The sequence below is a fragment of the Arachis hypogaea genome, chromosome 15 (genome assembly GCF_003086295.3).
Source record: "Arachis hypogaea cultivar Tifrunner chromosome 15, arahy.Tifrunner.gnm2.J5K5, whole genome shotgun sequence".
Classification (NCBI taxonomy): Eukaryota; Viridiplantae; Streptophyta; class Magnoliopsida; order Fabales; family Fabaceae; genus Arachis; species Arachis hypogaea.
The window spans coordinates 73095074-73117963 of NC_092050.1; the positions used below are offsets into that span (position 1 = coordinate 73095074).

The 22890-nt window shown below is 34.1% G+C and overlaps 2 protein-coding genes across 2 annotated transcripts; both read left to right on the forward strand.

Annotated features, from left to right (window-relative positions):
- Positions 1–2525: 2525 nt before the first annotated feature.
- LOC112748450 (uncharacterized) lies at positions 2526–4577 on the forward strand. Its single transcript, XM_029292940.1, has one exon. It carries the CDS (start codon positions 2526–2528, stop codon positions 4575–4577), a length of 2052 nt encoding a protein of 683 aa, XP_029148773.1.
- A 9248-nt stretch (positions 4578–13825) lies between these two features.
- On the forward strand, positions 13826–16105 carry LOC112748448 (uncharacterized). Its single transcript, XM_025796684.1, has one exon. The coding sequence runs from the start codon at positions 13826–13828 to the stop codon at positions 16103–16105; it is 2280 nt and encodes a 759-aa protein (XP_025652469.1).
- The last annotated feature ends 6785 nt before the right edge of the window (positions 16106–22890 follow it).

Here is a 22890-nt window from a genome sequence, read left to right on the forward strand (position 1 = left end):
GGTGAAATTTACAAATAGCACAAAGTGTTCTAATTTCTTAAAATAAAAAAACTAAACATTATATTAAAAGTTACAAGTCAACACGTAACTAAATAATGTAGATTTCAAATTAAAAACATAGATAACGGTATATACATTCTTATGAGTTATAAATTTTTTTTTAATGAATCACTGATTTAAGTACTAACTCAAAAAAATGCTACTACATCGTTTATCCAATAGCAAAAACTATGAGACACATAATATTATTTAGTGATGCAAAATAAATTTTAACATCGTTACAGTTACTAGGGAATAAACTCTTGATGATAACAAGATTATCAAATTAAAATTTAATAATGTATAAAATATTATAAACATAAACACCAACAAAAATAACAAAATAAAAAAACACCAAGTATGTTAACCATAAAAAAATATTTATGCAATTTTAATGGACAAATTTTTTATTATATCGTTAATTTATCATAATAATTTTAAAAAATATAATTAAAATTATTACAAATTAGTGGGCAACATTCAAAATTTTCATAAAATTAAATAGCAAATAAAAATACAATAGAATTATATCATTTTAAAAATATTCTTTGTATATTTCAGTATAACTCAGAATAAAAATTTGCTCTATTAAATATATATTTAACTTCATATATTACCTAGAACTTCAAACTTTGACAATCTTATATGAGTTTAGGCAATAGAAAAATATAGAAAAAGACACGACATTTTTAAAAATTACGTTTAATTTTGAAAACACAAACCTCAATTGAAAAGTTGTATATATATTCTTTGTTCACCCTTGATTTCACTATCTAAAATAATATGAAATAATTAATAAATTCTACCCGAGTACCTAACCATACAATTATTGGCACATGTAGGAAAAGAAATCTATAACATAATATTTTAATATTCCTATGCGAGTGCAGAAATTAGACACCATATCCGAACATCCCAGAATTGTGCTCGAAATTTTCAAGAGAATACAACAGTGCTTCAAACTACACTGCCTCCTACAAGGACATATACATACTGTAATGCACGTCTGTTTCACCATGAAACATTTGACATGTGTTGCAATGGAGGAAAAGTCTATTTGCCCCAAGTAAATGCTCCTTAGGAATTACTAGACATCTTCTTAGACCCTTCTGCAGAAGGGAACCATTTTAGGAAACACATTCGTGGTTACAATCATATTTTTTCATTCACTTCGTGTGGTGTACACATAGACGAACAATTAGCTTCAGCAAGTCATGGTATATATACATTCCGTGCTCAAGGATCAATGTACCACAGTATAGGAGGATTTCATCCGGATCAGGGGGCGCGGCCACGCTTCTTGCAACTATATATATACGATACTGATCACGAGTTACAAAATAGGATGCTGGAGAACACACAACTGCATGAAAGTTTGGTTTTGAAGCTACAACAATTGTTGCACCGATATAATCCTTTTATCCATGTATTCCGCCAGCTTGCACAACGACTAGATGTGCAAGAGTGTAGTTTGGTGATCAGAGAGCAACCTGCTAATCAACCACAATACAGTCTCCCAACTGCTTCACAAGTAGCAGCCATAATAGTCGGTGATGATATTGAAACAATGGTGCGAGGACGGGATATCAAGGTTCAAACTCATGCTGGTAACCTCAGAAGGATTCAAGAGTTTGTTGGGTATTACGATCCACTACAATATCCTCTTCTTTTTCCATTTGGAACCCATGGATGGGATATAAATACTCGAACTCAACGTGGAAACAAAGTATCATGCCGGACATATTATAGCTATATGCTCCAGGTACAAACTCCTATATTTGTTACATCATTTATAGACTTCCGTAGATAATAGTTTGTACCAATAAATCATTTCACAATTTCTAACAATTTTCTATAATCCTCAATATTCGTAGATCCGCCCCAATGATCACTCAACAGTTTTGCAAGTGGGGCGACTTCTTCAACAATATGTTGTTGACAACTATGTGAAAATGGAAACAGGCAAGTTAAGATAGGTTCGACAAAGACAAAAGGAACTTCGAGCTGAACTGTATCAAGGCTTGCAAGATGCTTTGCACACAGGAGAGAATAATGCTGGTAATTATTCAACTTAACGGCCACATGATTGATCATTACGTGTTCCTAAATTTAAACTTTAAAACTAATAATACTTTTCTCTAAAATCTGTTTTAGAAAATGTTGGCAGAAGAACGATATTACCATCGTCGTTTGTGGGCAGTCGTCGAGACATGACTCAACGGTAAGAGGATGGAATGGCTATTGTTCTTAAAGAAGGCAAACCGGATATTTTTCTAACTATGACATGCAATCCATCATGGTCAAAAATAGCTTCGAAACTCAGTCCTACTCAAACTCCACAGGATCGTCCGGATCTAACAACTAGGATTTTCAGAGCCAAGTTCGAACAATTAAAGCAGGATGTTATTACCAAAGGTGTATTGGGAAAGGTGAAAAGTTATATTTATGTCACCGAATTTCAGAAAAGAGGATTGCCACACGTACATATGTTGCTAATCTTAGAAAACAATGACAAGTTGAGTGATCCTGACCAATATGATAGTTTGGTCCGAGCGGAAATACCATGTAAAGAAACAGAACCCCACTTACATGAGGCAGTGCTAAGGCATATGGTCCATGGTCCTTGCGGAACACTAAATCAATCTTCACCGTGCATGAAGAACGGTCAATGTAAACGCAACTACCCAAAAGAGTTCGTACCAGAGACACGACGAGGTGATGACTCATATCCTCAATATAGGAGGCGATTTGATACTCCAATCCCTATAAACCAAAATGTCACAATTGACAATAGATGGGTGGTTCCGTACAACCCTTGGCTACTACTAAAGTATGATTGTCATATCAATGTAGAGATATGTAGCAGTATCAAGAGCATAAAATATCTATACAAGTATTGCTATAAGAGACCAGACCGTGTGGCAATGGAGGTTCACAGAAGTTCTCATTATGATGAGGTGCAACAGTTCATTGATGCAAGATGGATTGCCGCTCTAGAGGCATGTTGGAGGATATTTAGATTCAACCTTTACCGAATGTATCCATCAGTTGAAAGGTTGCAAGTTCATTTGCCAAATCAACATCAAGTGAGCTTTTATGAGCACCAAACTATTTCTGAAATAGTTAATAATGACTATTTCTCAAGAACAATGCTCACTGAATTTTTTGCACTTAATCGGGCCGATGACCAACAATCTAGGCATCTTTTGTACAGGGAAATCCCAGAATATTACAGTTGGCACAGCAAGGAAAAAGAATGGCATCGACGCAGGTCACAAAAGAGAGCTATTGGTCGGATCTATACCGTTTCGCCAACAGAAGGTGAAAAATTCTATTTGCGTATTCTATTGTCAAATGTAAGAGGCCCAACTGGTTGGGATGATTTGCTAACAGTCGATGGTGTCCAATATTCGTCCTTTAAGCAATCCGCTCAGCATCGAGGACTGTTGGAGAGTGATAGTAGTATAAGATCATGTTTGGTTAAGGCATCCATTTTAAGAATGCCATGTGCTCTAAGAAGGTTGTTTGCCACCGTTCTAATTTTTTGTGAGCCAACAGATGTAAGAAGTCTGTGGGACGAGTTTCTTTCATGTACGGTGGATGATTACGCATCAACAAGCACTACAACCTGTAATGGGTTGACAAATCGTTTGCTTAGGGATTTAAATGACATCCTCCTACAACATGGAAAACATATTGCACAATACGATTTACCAGCTCTAACCTCGGACAACGACAACGACAACTTCATGCCTAGAATTATTCAAGAAGAAATGTCCATCGAAGTTTCTCAAGAAGACCTGTGTTCTATAGAAAGATTGAATCATGACCAGTCTGCAGCTTTCAAGTGCATTATGAATACAATTGATCGAAGAGAAAGTGGAGTGTTCTTCGTGGATGGACCAGGAGGAGCAGGTAAGACATTTCTTTACAGAGCTATAATTGCAGACTTAAGAAGTAAAGGGCATATTGTCTTGGTAACTGCGTCCTCAGAAATAGCTGCAACTTTACTGCCTGGTGGTCGAACAGCTCATTCTAGATTTAAGATCCCAATCAATGCAGAGCCATCCTCCACGTGCAATATAAGTAAACAATCTGATCTTGCAAAACTGATTAGGCAGACGACCGCGATAATTTGGGATGAAGCGCCATTGACTAATAAAAAGACAATGGAATCACTGGACCGCACATTACGAGACATCTTAGAAAACAATAATCCATTTGGAGGGAAGGTGATGGTTATGGGAGGGGATTTTCGCCAAGTACTACCTGTTGTGCCGAAAGGAAGTAAGTCGCAAATGATTTCAGCTTCTATTGTTAAATCACATTTGTGGGCATTCACCAAAATTCTCCACCTGCGACAAAATATGCGATCTCTTAATGATCGTGATTTTGCGGAGTATCTTATGCGGATAGGGGATGGGATTGAGCCTACCATATGTGAAGACCTGGTACAAATAGAAGTAGGCATGGCAATACCATGGGAAGGTGAGGCATCATTACACAAATTAATAGAAGAAACCTTTCCAAATTTGTAATCTCATGGGTGGGATGCATCTTATATGGTGGAGAGAGCGATATTGACACCCAAGAATCATGATGTGCAACAGCTTAATGATATTTTCATCAACCAATTTCCGGGAGACGAACGAATTTTAGCATCCTTTGATGAAGTAGAAGGAGATACAAATAATCTGTATCAACAAGAATATCTTAACTCGATCTCCACAGGTGGATTGCCACCTCATATGTTGAAGGTAAAAAAAGGTGCTCCTCTGATGTTACTGAGAAACATAGATCCTAAGGCAGGCTTATGCAATGGCACAAGGCTACTGTGTCGAGGAACTTTTCAAAATATGTTAGACGTGAAAATCTTAACAGGCCATCACTCTGGAAAAAGAGCTTTTATGCCTCGGATAAAACACAAAACAACTGAGAACTCAGGACTACCCTTTGTGCTTATTAGAAAACAAATTCCTGTAAGGTTGAGTTTTGCCTTAACGATAAATAAATCACAAGGGCAAACTATCCCTAAGGTAGGGATCTATCTCCCTAAACATGTGTTCAGCCCTGGTCAATTATACGTTGCTCTACCTCGAAGTGTTTCTCAGTCAACCACAAAAATCTTAGTCAAAGAAGGAACAGTAGATGGAAAAAGGGGACAATTCACAAAGAATGTGGTGTTCAAAGAAATTTTGTTACCTGCACCTCAGGTAATTTATGTCCTTGGCAAATATGTGAGCCTTTTTACAAGTATAATCCGTGTATTATGTAATTTTATCATTACAATATCAATATTGGAATAGATAGTTTTGTTCACTAATTTTAACAACTAATGACTAAGATTTTAAACAGATAAATTGATATCAAGAGAGCTCATCAGCATATTAAAAGAGATAAGCGAAAGGAACTGGAACCTCTACTTTACCCAACAGGTATGCACCAACTACGATTCACATATAAATTATAAAAATTATATCATACATCCTTAAAATATATCATTATTGGTTTTTTAATAAATTATAGTTTGCAATGTTTGTATATACTTTGAAAAGAATTCAAAATTTGATTTCTTTAAATGTTGCTATCAATTTTATAATTTTATCAATAAAATTATAAAAATTAAAATTTTAAAACTAATAAAAGGTAGAGGTATGTCTTATTTGGGATATATCATTACTTAATTCTAAAGTAATATATAGGACACTACTGCAATATATTGTGATACATATATGCAATAAATTACAGGAAACAGGATTTCAATCGTTATGGAATACATGGAAGGATGAGCAATCAATTGCATCAATGAGACCAATCGACAATAAAGTAAGGATTACAGAATTAATGACAGTGACAACTACACTGATGATACATATTTTTGTTTTAGTGTTACTGATCAAACGTGAAATTGACACAGGTTCATCCAATCAAAATTTATTCTATTGGTTGGGGAGGTACAGTTAAAGCAGACAAAACTCAACTATGGAAGATGGTAAAAAGAGAAATATTGGAACAAAAAAATAAAAGGTAATGCAATAAAATTTTGTTACATAATAAATATTTCCGTCTATTTCGTTATATATACCATATATGTTAAAACTTTAACTCTTTTCTTTCAGCCATGAACTTAGAAGAACACAACTAACTCATTTCGAACCAAAACAATATCATTGCAGGTAATTATTATTAAAAAAATTCCTAACAAAAAAAGATGTAATTTTATTTAATTTACATTTTGTCAATGATAAACAAGGATTAATGTCATTTCTTTTGTCCTGTCAGAAAGTTCAATGCAAAACAAGATGTCACAATTCTACAGGTTTTAATTAAATTCTTCTCTATAATAAGCAATCAATTTAATTGAATAAACCTGAAGTGTTTATACGGTTATTTTTATGATAAATAAAATCTTACAGTTTTTCAAGATGCAAGAAGTTATTGACAAGGAGATGTATGATGAATTACAAAGGATTTTTTCCAGGTACACAATCTTTGTATTCTCCTATTTTTTCAGTAATACTCTTATAGTTTGATCTTTTAAAACGAAAAAAATAAGCATATTCATTTCTTCTATCCTTCCATTATTTGTAGGAAAATGCAAGTCTCTTCAGATTCAGAATCATATTTTGGCCTACCACTTAAAAAAGAAAAAGACAAACATGAATATCCATGATATTTAGAAAAAATTAATCTTTTGTAAATAACTAACATGCATTTGGGTTTATAGATATATACTCTTTTTAAATTAGGATAATATTTTTTTCGTTATTTCTGGAACTATATCTTTTTCTGATAATATACATATATCTTTATTGTGTGCTTTTATAATTTAGCATTTTAAAGGTTTTCTATAGTAGTTTTACCCTTAACAGAATATGAAACAAATAAGGTTACGTTAATTTTAAAATGATGAAAAAAATATTTATTTGACAAATTTAAAGAATAAATGATATATTAATATCAACACTAAAATCTATAATCTATAACAATATATAATGAAAAAACTCACTTTTGGTGTCCAATTTTTTTTTTCCATTTTTATCCTTTTTAATAACTTACTTCCAGTTACAGCATTCTACTACTTCATTTTCATTCACGTTCACATCAATATAACTTCTCCCGTTAATTTCTCTCACATCACGTTACTGCATTATTTACAGAATTCTACTACTTAATTCCCACTACTGCATCAATTCATTTCTCTCACATCAGTCAGTTACTGCATCAATTGTATTATTCTCAATTTTTTCTCTTAATCTCTCACTTCACTGGTTACTCCATATCTCTCCACAATAGAAAAAAATTCCTTCATTTCTCCTCCATCTTTTCCTACATTCTTTTCATTTCGCCTAAATATAATGTAAAATTTACTGTAATTTATTTTTCGTCATTAAATAAAAGTGTAGAACTGTTTTTATATGTTTCTTTGATTAATTATAGTTGACAACATATCAATAGAAGATTCACGTGGAAGTGGTCGACGAACTTGGCAAGACTATGCCAGACAATGAAGACAAAATATGAGTGAAGAACGGAGGCAGCAACGCCTTCTACTTATTTTTTATGATGTATCTATGTTACAGGACTCTTAGTAAGTACTAATTGTGTATAATTTATTTCTTGAGTGTACCCTTAAATTATCAAATTACATTATTTTCATCTTAATAATGAATTTTTTACATATACAGATACTCACAATAACACCGGAGCTGGTTCAAGTAATATACCAAACGGTCCAAATATGGGTAGGAATCCTATATTTATATTTATTTAATTAATAATAATTTATTTTTTCTTAAATTTTGATTCAATAAATTTTTTATTGTTGGCCTAAATAATATTATTATATTGTCTTAAATGTACTTTACATCATTATAATCTCAATTATTAAATAGTTTAATAATTTTTTAATATAATATCATACAAATATAAAGTTTTTATAACTATATCTATAATTTATAACAATATATAATGCCAAAACATGGAGGTTTGGTTTCCAATTTTCTATTTCCTATTTTAACCCTACTAACATAATTGAAAAATATTATACAGTTACTTATTTCACTAACAGTTACCACGTAACTTCTATTCAATTCTTTACTCCCACAATCTCTCTTTTTTTTATTTTTTTATTTTATTCTGATTCTCTTTTATCTTATAAACTCTTTTCTGTACCACACAATTATTTAAAGGAGTTTTTTTGACATCTTAAACTAGGTAAAGATAATGTCAAAAGATTTATTTTCGTGGCCATATATGAAATGAAAAAAAAAAAAATAGAAGCCAACAAGTGTTTAACCAGTGGTGATAAATAGTTTTTTTTGTATAGATCTTATTATATTCGGAGGTATTCATTTAAATTATGTTTTGTTTAATTTTATATTGGTCTTTGTTTGTATAGTGTTGTTTTAAGTATATCTGTGAGTACTGTACTCTGATGGTCTGTCCAGTAATTTAGCCTCATTCTAATTATTCTATTAGAATTTTTTTTATAATCATAAAAAATATATCTTTTTATTTTTTTTTATAATTTCATCTATTTTACTGGTTCTTTTTTTACCTCCTAATACACGTTGTTATATTTTTCTTGCTGCCATTATTTTTTTACCTTTTCTTGCTGCCATTATTTTTTTACCTTCAACGCTATCGATTTCATCACATCCATCGTTACAAATTTTATTTAGTTTTATTGCAGTTACTACGTTCACGTATAACTTCTACTTATATTTTTTTTCTCTTTAATTTACTTATCCAATTAATATTTTCATGGTTCTTTTACTTTTTTTAATTTGTTCCCAATATTTTACGTACAAAAGATAATGTTCTATCTTTTTCTTTTATCAAGGAAGAACTAATTTTTTCATATTATATGTATTTTTTTTAAATATGTCTGTACTTATCAATGACGAATTGAAAAAGTCTAATATTTTATTAAATTCATTTTTTTTCTTTTTAAATTTACTTCATATGTGATAATATTATTTTTTTAATTTTTAAATTATTAATTATACAGAGTATTATATTTAAAAATTGAGTACATGAATATTTATTTTTAAATTAAACTAAAATAAATGAATTATATTACAAAAATATAATTTACTTTGACTTCTATAATATCATTTGTTTGGTATATGGCACTGGTTATTTGATTAACATATAAAAGATGTAACATATAAATAGTGATAATTAATTACGGTGGGTGAAGAGAAGGTGGAAAGAGAAAAAAAAACGAGAAAGAACAAAGTAATATAATAACAGTCATTAGACAATGATAGGTATGTGTATAGAGAATAATAATAATAAGAGAAAGAATAATGTTTGATATAGTAAGGGGATATAATAAAAATTATAAATTAATAATTTAGAAAAATAATGAAATTAAAAAAATTTTAAAAATTAAATATAAAATTAAATGCTTTATGTCTTACTTTTTTTAGCGAAACTTTAACAACTCATAAAAGTTAACGGAATAGATGGTTATAAATCAAAGTGATAGACAAGATTAAAATTTGCGATAATAATACTTGATGATAATTAATTACGGACGGTCGGGTGAAGAGAAGATGGAAGGAAAAAGAAAAAACGAGAAAGGAGAACAAGGTAATATATAATAATAATAACGGCGATGAGACAATGACATACAGGTATGTGTATAGAAAATAATAACAAGAGAAAGAATAGTGTTTGATATAGTAAGAGATATAATAAAAATATAAATTAATAATTTTAAAAAATAATAATATTAAAGATAATTAAAAAATTAAATATAAAATTATAAAATAAAATATTTTTAACCATTGAAATTATGCATGAAGATAGAGAGTGTTTTGAATATAAATTTTTATCTCGGCTTCAAATTAAATACGAATTAAAAATAAATAATTAAACTTAATAACGTTTATAAATAGCTAATTTGTAAATAATATTTCTAAATTTTTATTTTGATTTTATTACATATCATTTTTAATTGAATAATCTTGAAGGGTTTATATATTTATTTTTATAGTTAATAAATCTGACAGTTTTTTAAGACTAAAAAAGTTATTAATAAGAAGATGTACGATGAATTAAGAAGGATTTTGTTCAGATACACAATTTTTATAATTTCCTATTTTATTTATTAATTATTCTTATATTTTGATATTTAAAACGAAAAAAATAAGCATTCTTATTTATTTTATTTTTTCACTATTTATAAAAAAATAAAGAACTCTTCATATTTAGATTTATATTTTGGCTTACTACTTAAAAAAGATGAAGACAAATATAAATATCCATGATATTTAAGTAAAAATTATCTTTTATAAATAACTAACATGTATTTTGATTTATATATACTTTTTTGAATAAGAATAATGTTATCATCATTATTTTTTGAATGATATTTTAGTTTATAATAATTTTAATTTTAATAAAATATAATATAAATAAAGTCACATCAACATTAAAATAAAAAATACTTATCTAATAAATTTGAAAAATGAATAATATATTAACAAAAAGATAATATTAATTTATTAAAAACAATAGAAAAGCGGCTGAACAGGCACGTTAGTGCCTGTTGAGCCGCTAGTTAATTCTAAAATAATTAAAGTTACCGATATTTTGTTTCACACAATCAACGTTAACTAATTCTTCTCTTATTAGTTTAACTTATGCTTATTTTCTATATTGCTCTTTAAAAATATAGGTACGGAAATACATAATAACAGAACTGGTCCAAGTAATAGATCATCTGGTTAGTATCTTTATATGCTTTAAACATGTAAATACATCGATATAAGTTAATTTGTCTGCACATCAAATCTTCTTAATGTAGAATATTAACAAAATTAACCAACTTAATTAACACGCTTTATTTTATTGCTAAGCGCTAATATTCTATTTTTTTAAAAAGGTAGATAACATATGAATTTTGCATTGTTTTTAAATATAGGTGTACATCAAGACACTGTTACAACTACTAATTCAATTCCTCAACCAATTGCTTCTTATAAACCAACTATAAACAATACTAGAAGTCATGCAAATATAAATGGTGAGTACTCTATTTATATTTTTAATATTTTATCATCATCATCATATAATAATCATTACTATATAAAATGTGATTAGTTAAACTTATTATATTATTATGCTTATTAGTTATCGTAATAACAAATGAATTTTTATTATGTTTATTATCTGTACTGCTTATTATATATTGTAACCAAAATTCTGAATTTAATAAAAAAATTTAAAATAAATACTTAACAAATAAAACATTTAAAATAATTGATACATTCATGAAACTAATAATACTAACAATAACTATATAATAAAATTTTTGTAACAACATATATCTCTTAAAATTAAGGAGAAAAACTGAACAAAAAAAATTTAAACACAAAAATAACAATTAATAGATACTACAAAAATATTGATGTCCTATCTCATGTATTTAAAAATAAACTGTACAAATTATATGGGTCCTTTTTATTATAAAGTCATTAACAAATTAAGCATTTAATAAATGGTGAAATTTACAAATAGCACAAAGTGTTCTAATTTCTTAAAATAAAAAAACTAAACATTATATTAAAAGTTACAAGTCAACACGTAACTAAATAATGTAGATTTCAAATTAAAAACATAGATAACGGTATATACATTCTTATGAGTTATAAATTTTTTTTAATGAATCACCGATTTAAGTACTAACTTAAAAAAATGCTACTACATCGTTTATCCAATAGCAAAAACTATGAGACACATAATATTATTTAGTGATGCAAAATAAATTTTAACATCGTTACAGTTACTAGGGAATAAACCCTTGATGATAACAAGATTATCAAATTAAAATTTAATAATGTATAAAATATTATAAACATAAACACCAACAAAAATAACAAAATAAAAAAACACCAAGTATGTTAACCATAAAAAAATATTTATGCAATTTTAATGGACAAATTTTTTATTATATCGTTAATTTATCATAATAATTTTAAAAAATATAATTAAAATTATTACAAATTAGTGGGCAACATTCAAAATTTTCATAAAATTAAATAGCAAATAAAAACACAATAGAATTATATCATTTTAAAAATATTCTTTGTATATTTCAGTATAACTCAGAATAAAAATTTGCTCTATTAAATATATATTTAACTTCATATATTACCTAGAACTTCAAACTTTGACAATCTTATATGAGTTTAGGCAATAGAAAAATATAGAAAAAGACACGACATTTTTAAAAATTACGTTTAATTTTGAAAACACAAACCTCAATTGAAAAGTTGTATATATATTCTTTGTTCACCCTTGATTTCACTATCTAAAATAATATGAAATAATTAATAAATTCTACCCGAGTACCTAACCATACAATTATTGGCACATGTAGGAAAAGAAATCTATAACATAATATTTTAATATTCCTATGCGAGTGCAGAAATTAGACACCATGTCCGAACATCTCAGAATTGTGCTCGAAATTTTCAAGAGAACACAACAGTGCTTCAAACTACACTGCCTCCTACAAGGACATATACACACTGTAATGCACGTCTGTTTCACCATGAAACATTTGACATGTGTTGCAATGGAGGAAAAGTCTCTTTGCCCCAAGTAAATGCTCCTTAGGAATTACTAGACATCTTCTTAGACCCTTCTGCAGAAGGGAACCATTTTAGGAAACACATTCGTGGTTACAATCATATTTTTTCATTCACTTCGTGTGGTGTACACATAGACGAACAATTAGCTTCAGCAAGTCATGGTATATATACATTCCGTGCTCAAGGATCAATGTACCACAGTATAGGAGGATTTCATCCGGATCAGGGGGCGCGGCCACGCTTCTTGCAACTATATATATACGATACTGATCACGAGTTACAAAATAGGATGCTGGAGAACACACAACTGCATGAAAGTTTGGTTTTGAAGCTACAACAATTGTTGCACCGATATAATCCTTTTATCCATGTATTCTGCCAGCTTGCACAACGACTAGATGTGCAAGAGTGTAGTTTGGTGATCAGAGAGCAACCTGCTAATCAACCACAAGACAGTCTCCCAACTGCTTCACAAGTAGCAGCCATAATAGTCGGTGATGATATTGAAACAATGGTGCGAGGACGGGATATCAAGGTTCAAACTCATGCTGGTAACCTCAGAAGGATTCAAGAGTTTGTTGGGTATTACGATCCACTACAATATCCTCTTCTTTTTCCATTTGGAACCCATGGATGGGATATAAATACTCGAACTCAACGTGGAAACAAAGTATCATGCCGGACATATTATAGCTATATGCTCCAGGTACAAACTCCTATATTTGTTACATCATTTATAGACTTCCGTAGATGATAGTTTGTACCAATAAATCATTTCACAATTTCTAACAATTTTCTATAATCCTCAATATTCGTAGATCCGCCCCAATGATCACTCAACAGTTTTGCAAGCGGGGCGACTTCTTCAACAATATGTTGTTGACAACTATGTGAAAATGGAAATAGGCAAGTTAAGATGGGTTCGACAAAGACAAAAGGAACTTCGAGCTAAACTGTATCAAGGCTTGCAAGATGCTTTGCACACAGGAGAGAATAATGCTGGTAATTATTCAACTTAACGGCCACATGATTGATCATTACGTGTTCCTAAATTTAAACTTTAAAACTAATAATACTTTTCTCTAAAATTTGTTTTAGAAAATGTTGGCAGAAGAACGATATTACCATCGTCGTTCGTGGGCAGTCGTCGAGACATGACTCAACGGTAAGAGGATGGAATGGCTATTGTTCTTAAAGAAGGCAAACCGGATATTTTTCTAACTATGACATGCAATCCATCATGGTCAGAAATAGCTTCGAAACTCAGTCCTACTCAAACTCCACAGGATCGTCCGGATCTAACAACTAGGATTTTCAGAGCCAAGTTCGAACAATTAAAGCAGGATGTTATTACCAAAGGTGTATTGGGAAAGGTGAAAAGTTATATTTATGTCACCGAATTTCAGAAAAGAGGATTGCCACACGTACATATGTTGCTAATCTTAGAAAACAATGACAAGTTGAGTGATCCTGACCAATATGATAGTTTGGTCCGAGCGGAAATACCATGTAAAGAAACAGAACCCCACTTACATGAGGCAGTGCTAAGGCATATGGTCCATGGTCCTTGCGGAACACTAAATCAATCTTCACCGTGCATGAAGAACGGTCAATGTAAACGCAACTACCCAAAAGAGTTCGTACCAGAGACACGACGAGGTGATGACTCATATCCTCAATATAGGAGGCGATTTGATACTCCAATCCCTATAAACCAAAATGTCACAATTGACAATAGATGGGTGGTTCCGTACAACCCTTGGCTACTACTAAAGTATGATTGTCATATCAATGTAGAGATATGTAGCAGTATCAAGAGCATAAAATATCTATACAAGTATTGCTATAAGGGACCAGACCGTGTGGCAATGGAGGTTCACAGAAGTTCTCATTATGATGAGGTGCAACAGTTCATTGATGCAAGATGGATTGCCGCTCTAGAGGCATGTTGGAGGATATTTAGATTCAACCTTTACCGAATGTATCCATCAGTTGAAAGGTTGCAAGTTCATTTGCCAAATCAACATCAAGTGAGCTTTTATGAGCACCAAACTATTTCTGAAATAGTTAATAATGACTATTTCTCAAGAACAATGCTCACTGAATTTTTTGCACTTAATCGGGCCGATGACCAACAATCTAGGCATCTTTTGTACAGGGAAATCCCAGAATATTACAGTTGGCACAGCAAGGAAAAAGAATGGCATCGACGCAGGACACAAAAGAGAGCTATTGGTCGGATCTATACCGTTTCGCCAACAGAAGGTGAAAAATTCTATTTGCGTATTCTATTGTCAAATGTAAGAGGCCCAACTGGTTGGGATGATTTGCTAACAGTCGATGGTGTCCAATATTCGTCCTTTAAGCAATCCGCTCAGCATCGAGGACTGTTGGAGAGTGATAGTAGTATAAGATCATGTTTGGTTAAGGCATCCATTTTAAGAATGCCATGTGCTCTAAGAAGGTTGTTTGCCACCGTTCTAATTTTTTGTGAGCCAACAGATGTAAGAAGTCTGTGGGACGAGTTTCTTTCATGTACGGTGGATGATTACGCATCAACAAGCACTACAACCTGTAATGGGTTGACAAATCGTTTGCTTAGGGATTTAAATGACATCCTCCTACAACATGGAAAACATATTGCACAATACGATTTACCAGCTCTAACCTCGGACAACGACAACGACAACTTCATGCCTAGAATTATTCAAGAAGAAATGTCCATCGAAGTTTCTCAAGAAGACCTGTGTTCTATAGAAAGATTGAATCATGACCAGTCTGCAGCTTTCAAGTGCATTATGAATACAATTGATCGAAGAGAAAGTGGAGTGTTCTTCGTGGATGGACCAGGAGGAGCAGGTAAGACATTTCTTTACAGAGCTATAATTGCAGACTTAAGAAGTAAAGGGCATATTGTCTTGGTAACTGCGTCCTCAGAAATAGCTGCAACTTTACTGCCTGGTGGTCGAACAGCTCATTCTAGATTTAAGATCCCAATCAATGCAGAGCCATCCTCCACGTGCAATATAAGTAAACAATCTGATCTTGCAAAACTGATTAGGCAGACGATCGCGATAATTTGGGATGAAGCGCCATTGACTAATAAAAAGACAATGGAATCACTGGACCGCACATTACGAGACATCTTAGAAAACAATAATCCATTTGGAGGGAAGGTGATGGTTATGAGAGGGGATTTTCGCCAAGTACTACCTGTTGTGCCGAAAGGAAGTAAGTCGCAAATGATTTCAGCTTCTATTGTTAAATCACATTTGTGGGCATTCACCAAAATTCTCCACCTGCGACAAAATATGCGATCTCTTAATGATCGTGATTTTGCGGAGTATCTTATGCGCATAGGGGATGGGATTGAGCCTACCATATGTGAAGACCTGGTACAAATAGAAGTAGGCATGGCAATACCATGGGAAGGTGAGGCATCATTACATTGCGTGTAGAAATTGCTTCTACCCATTTGGAAACATAATCCACAGCTAACAATATATAGAAATAACCATTAGAATTTAGGAATAGACCCATGAAGTCAATGCCCCAAACATCAAAAATTTCACAGAAAAGTATAATCTGTTGAGGCATCTCATCTCTCCTGGATATATTACCAAATTTCTGGCATGGGAAACAAGATCTACAAAATTCAGCAGCGTCCCTAAAAAGAGTAGGCCACCAGAATCCACAGTCTAAGATTTTTCTAGCAGTTCTTTGAGGGCCAAAATGTCCTCCACTCTCAGATGAGTGACAGGCCTCTAAGATGGACTGGAATTCTGATTGAGGCACACACCGTCTAATTACCTGGTTAGCGCCACATCTCCATAAATATGGGTCATCCCATATATAATATTTAGACTCGCTTTTCAGCTTGTCTCTTTGATGCTTAGAAAAGTTCGGAGGAAAAGTGCAGCTAACTAGATAATTAGCTACAGGTGCATACCAAGGGACTATCTCAGATACTGCTTGCAGGTTATCAAATGGGAAATTATCAGCTATAGGAGTGGAATCATCTGTAGTGTGCTCAAGGCGACTCAAGTGGCCTGCCACTAAATTCTGGTTACCACTCCTGTCCTTAATTTCCAAATCAAATTCTTGTAATAGCAGTATCCAACGTATAAGCCTTAGTTTGGACTCCTTTTTAGATAATAAATACTTTAGAGCTGCGTGGTCTGAATACACTACTACTTTAGTACCAAGTAAATAGGCTCGGAATTTATCCAGAGCAAAAACAATAGCAAGAAGCTCTTTCTCAGTAGTAGTGTAATTCGACTGAGCGGCATCTAAGGTTTTAGACGCGTAAGCAATAACAAAAGGATCCTTACCTTCACGCTGAGTCAGTGCTGCTCCTACTGCATGGTTGGAAGCATCACACATTATTTCAAATGGTTGGCTCCAGTCTGGTCCTCTTACAATTGGAGCTTGAGTCAGTGCGGTCTTCAGCTTATCAAACACTTGTTTGCAATTTTCACTGAACTCGAACTCAATATCTTTCTGCAGTAGTCTGGATAAGGGAAGTGCTACCTTACTGAAGTCCTTAATAAACCTCCTGTAAAAACCTGCATGGCCAAGGAAAGAACGGACCTCCCTCACATAAGAGGGGTAAGATAAACTAGAAATAACATCCACCTTTGCTGGATCTACAGAAATATCAGTATTAGATACAACATGTCCTAGTACAATCCCTTGTTTAACCATAAAGTGGCATTTTTCAAAATTTAATACCAGGTTTGTACTGACACATGTATCTAATACTCTACATAATCCATCTAAGAAAAGGCTAAAGGAATCGCCATAAACACTAAAATCATCCATAAAAACCTCCATATAGTCCTCAATAAGATCAGAGAAAAGACTCATCATTCACCTCTGGAAAGTAGCTGGTGCATTGCACAAGCCAAAGGGCATTCTCTTGTAAGCATAAGTCCCAAAAGGACATGTAAAAGTGGTCTTTTCCTTATCCTCAGGAGCTATATGAATCTGGAAATAACCTGTGTAACCATCTAGAAAACAATAATGCGATTTACCTGACAGGCGATCCAGCATTTGATCAATGAATGGAAGAGGATAGTGATCCTTACGGGTTGCTTGGTTGAGGCGTCTGTAATCAATGCAGACCTTCCAAGCGTTCTGAACTCTGGTTGTCAGGAGCTCTCCATGCTCATTCTTCACTGCAGTGACTCTAGACTTCTTTGGCACTACTTGTACTGGGCTTACCCATTCACTGCCTGAGATGGGATAGATGATATTTGCCTCTAGTAGTCTGGTCACTTCCTTTTTGATAACCTCTAGTATAGTGGGGTTCAGTCTTCTCTGGGGTTGACGGACAGGTCTTGCTCCCTCTTCTAAAAATATTCTATGCTCACAGACTTGAGGGTTGATGCCTACTATGTCTGCCAAACTCCACCCAATTGCCTTCTTGTGCCTCCTCAGCACACCAAGTAGCTGCTCTTCCTGTTGAGAAGTGAGTTTCCTTGCAATGATAACCGGAAACTTCTGCCTGTCTTCAAGGTAAGCATATTTGAGGTGTGGAGGAAGGGTTTTAATTCTAACTTCTGATCATGTTCAGGCTCTGAGTTGTCTGGAGCTGGTAACAGTGGTAAGGCACTGTCATTGTCCTCTGAGAATGTCCCCACACTTGGGCCTTGTCCTGTGTGCTTCTCTTCAAATTCCTCCTGATGGACTTCAGCCACGGTTTCATCTATAATGTCACACTTGAGGATAGAGTGATCCTCTGGAGGATGCTTTATGACTCCATTCAGATTGAAGATCACTACTCGGCCATCTATTTCAAAAGAGTATGTTCCTGAGAAAGCATCTAATTTAAACTTTGAGGGCTTCAAGAATGGCCTTCCGAGTAGGATTGATGATGGCTTGTCTAAGTCATTTTGGGGTATTTCCAGGATATAAAAATCAGTGGGAAACGTGAGTCCCTTAATGCCTACTAGTACATCTTCAGCAACTCCAACCACTGTAATAATGCTTTTATCTGCTAACACAAAACGAGCTGCCGACCTTTTTAAGGGAGGGAGCCTCAAAACATCATATATAAACAAAGGTATTATAATCACACATGCTCTTAAATCACACATGCATTCAGAAATTATCACACCACCAATAGTACAATTAACTATACAAGGACCTGGGTCACTACACTTTTTAGGTAAACCTCCCATTAAAGCAGATATGGAACTTCCTAAAGGAATAGTTTCTAATTCATTAATTTTGTCTTTATGTATACATAAATCTTTTAGAAACTTAGCATACTTAGGTACCTGTTGAATAACATCAAATAGAGGAACAGTTACCTCAACCTTTTTTAATATCTCTACCATTTTTTGATCAGGTTCCAGCTGCTTCCTGGGCTTCCTTGCAAGTTGTGGAAATGGAATGGGAGTGGCATTTTCTGCAGTGTCTGCGCCTTTTAGTGCTTCCTCCTATGGTTGCACTTCTTCTTCTTCAGCCACGTCCTGTATGTCCTCTTCTTCTTCAACATCTTCTATTTCCACTACCTCTTCAGCTGAGGCGTATTCTGGTGGGTTTGGCTCCTCCTGGTTCCTCTCCTGCAGTGTGGTTCCGGACCTCAGAGTGATAGCATTAATACCACCCTTGGGATTGGGTAATGGTTGAGAGGGAGTACCACTGGAGCTCAAAGGTTGGTTATTGGAGTTATTGATTGATCCTATCTGGGAGACAAGAGCCTGCAAAGTAGCGGTCAGACCATTTAGAGTGGCATTAATGATATTTTCTATGGTCTGTTGTCTCCGATCAATAGATTGTAGTAAGTCATCATTGGCAGATGCAGAAGGATGGGTAATTTGAGAGGTTTGCTGTAGGGTATTCTGTGGTCCTTGGGATTGCCTTAGGTGAGGTGCTCTGTAAGGCTGATTCTGAGTCTGCTGTCTGTTGTTGTTGTTATTCCACCTCTGATTTCCCTGATTATCTCTGCTTCCTCTGTTGTTGTTGTTGTCCCTCCAATTTTGGTTAGAATTGTCTTGCCATCCGTGGTTGTAATTGCCACCTTGATTGTACCCTTGGTTGGGGCGGTCATAGAAGTTAGGTGTGGCTGCCACGGTGTTGTCTTCCTGCTGGAGCTGCGGACATTCATCAGTATAATGGCTGTAATCAGCGCAGATTCCGTAAACTCTATGTGGGACTAACTGTTGGTTTTGCGGTGCTGGAGAAGGTTGAGCTTGCTGAACTTGTTGTTGATTCAATTGCATTTGCTTCAGCAAGTTGGTTATTTCACAGATACTCTGAGTTAAAGCAGCAGTCTCTCTGCTAGAGGATACTTCTGCCACGGCTTTTGCACGGCCTTGTTTCTGCCTGTGATTCCTAGTAGATTCAGCTAAGTCACTGATCAATTGCCATGCCTCATCAGTGGTCTTATACTTTTTCATAGACCCATTGCTAGCACTTTCCAATGTGGTCTTATCTTGGGGACTCATTCCCTGTGTGACATAACCGAGTAACACTATCTTGTCAATCATATGGTGGGGGCAAGCTTCCAGAAGATTATTGAAGCGCTCCCAATATTCATAAAGCGTCTCGGATTCATCCTGAACAATCATGGAAATATCTTTCCTCAGTTTATCAGTAACTTCAGCTGGAAGGAACTTTTCCAAGAATTCTCTTCTCAGTGTATCCCAGTTGGATACAATTGCTGCTGGTTGAGTGTAGTACCACTCTCTTGCCTTTTCCTCAAGAGAAAATGGGAAAGCTTTAAGCAAAATTGAAGTTTCATCTGCACCCTCACGCTTGACAGTAGAACAGGCTGCCTGAAAATCTCTCAGGTGCTTGATAGGCTCTTGAGCAGGTAAGCCATGAAACTTGGGCATCAAATTGAGTAATGCAGTCTTTATTTCAAAATCTGTAGCTACCGCTGGGTGATGCGCTTGAAATGGTTGCATTGTAAAATCAGGGGCTCCAGCCTCCTGGATAGTAACTCTCCTGGCTGCTGCCATGTTACCTGCGCGTGAAACAACCAAATTAGTAGAACGGGGGCTGGTTTCTTTCTCAAATGACGTTTCAGATCCGCCCTCAGAGAGGACTAACCGACGCCGAGCTTGCCTTATTCGTAAAATAGTTCTTTCAATCTCAGGATCGAATATTAGCAAGCTTGGATCAGGAAGCGAACGTGTCATCTAACGAAAGAAACAAACAGCTCATAGTAGCAAAATAAAATAAAATACAAATAAATAAATTCCAATTAATAACTTTAGCACTCTATTGCAACTCCCCGGCAACGGCGCCAAAAATTGATGCGAGCGAAAATTGGCGAGTTAAGAATGATTATAAAATATGCGTTGCAAGTATAGTTCTCAACCAACCAGAAATCTGCTTATCAATTTAGAAGAGTGTCACAGAAATTAAAATTAAAATCTGGGAGTATGAATCCCAGGTCGTCTCCCAACGAGTTGCAAAAAAGTGTGCTATTTTATTAATTAGATGTTTTCAAAAATGTTTAAGTTGAATGGCAGAAAATTAAATTAGAGAATTTATATAAATTTAAATAAAAGCCTTGACTGGGAGTTGATTAGCTGGAAGCCCTATTCTTATTGTAGTACTCTCAAGATTAATTGATAATTGAGGGTTATTTTGTTTAGTTGTCCCTTACTAAGTAAGGGAAAGTTAAACAAGTTGGAATGCTGTTCTATCCACAAGTTCCAATCCGCTCTTGGGAGGATTGGTGTGAGTGACTAGAGAGCAATCCAACAATAAACCCAATTACAATCTTTCTCTTGAGCATCCCAACTCAAGGGTTTCTTTCAATCAACTCCCCATCAAGCTAGGGAACTACTCGCTCATTGTAAATGAAGAATTCATAACATAAGAAAGGGAATTAAAGAAAGACATGATAAATAATGATCAAAAGATTAATTAAAAATAAAAGTAATTCTTGTATTAATAAATGCTAAAATAATCCGATAGTAAAATTAAGTAAATTAAGGAACATGGAAGAGTAAGAGACAAGTAAAGAGAACGAACTAGAATGTCGAAGTCTTGATGAGGCAATAACTTTTCTCAATATCCCAATGCAAAAACAATGAACATAACAAATCCTAAAAACTATGAATGTGTAGAGAGAAAAACCTAGAGAAGAGGAAAACTAGATCTAAAAAGTAAAACTATGCGGAATGAATGTTGTTGTTGGTTTCTGCATGTTCTCTGGCTCTAGTCTGCTTTTCTGTGCCAAAAACTTGGTCAAAATAAGGCCTGAAATCGCTCCCAGTGATTCTGCAGATTATGCAGATCGCGTATGTCATGCGGTCGCGCCATCCATGCGGCCGTCATTCGGCTTTCTACTTTTCCACGCGGTCGCATCATCCATGAGGCCGCGTCACTGCGATTTCCTTTCTTTCGCGCGGTCGCGTGATCCATGCGGTCGTGTCGCTTCTCGCTGGTCATCTCCTTAATTTCTTGTGTTCCTTCCATTTTTGCAAGCTTTCTTTCCAATCTCCAACTCATTCATGCCCTATAAAGCCTGAAACACTTAACACACAGATCACGGCATCGAATGGAATAAAAGAGAAATAAAATACATAATTAAAGTCTCTAGGAAGCAAGTTTTCAATCATGCAATAACTTTAGGAAGAAATTATAAATGCATGCTTATTTAACGAATAAGTAGGTAAAGATCATGATAAAACCACACAATTAAACACAATATAAACCATAAAATAGTGGTTTATCATGGTCTTGTACTTTTTCATAGACCCATTGCTAGCACTTTCCAATGTGGTCTTATCTTGAGGCCTCATGCCCTGTGTGACATAGCCGAGCAACATTATCTTGTCAATCATATGGTGGGGACATACTTGCAGAAGACTGTTGAAGCGCTCCCAATTTTCGTAGAGAGTCTCGGATTCGTCCTGAACAATCATGGAAATGTCTTTCCTCAGTTTATCAGTAACTTCAGCTGGAAAGAATTTTTCCAAAAATTCTCTTCTAAGCGTATCCCAGTCAGAAACACTTGCTGCGGGTTGAGTGTAGTACCACTCTCTCACCTTTTCCTCAAGAGAGAATGGGAAGGCTTTTAACAAAATAGAAGTTTCATCTGCACCATCACGCCTGACAGTAGAACAGGCTGCTTGAAAATCCCTAAGGTGCTTGATAGGCTCTTGAGCAGGTAAGCCATGAAACTTAGGCATCAAGTTGAGTAGTGCAGTCTTTATTTCAAAATCTGCATCCACCGCTGGGTGATGCGCTTGAAACGGTTGCATTGTAAAATCAGGGG

Bases quoted from the DNA above. Each gene is read 5' to 3' on its own strand.
- LOC112748448 (XM_025796684.1), top strand. From the start codon at position 13,826: ATGGCTATTGTTCTTAAAGAAGGCAAACCGGATATTTTTCTAACTATG.
- LOC112748450 (XM_029292940.1), top strand. From the start codon at position 2,526: ATGTTGCTAATCTTAGAAAACAATGACAAGTTGAGTGATCCTGACCAA.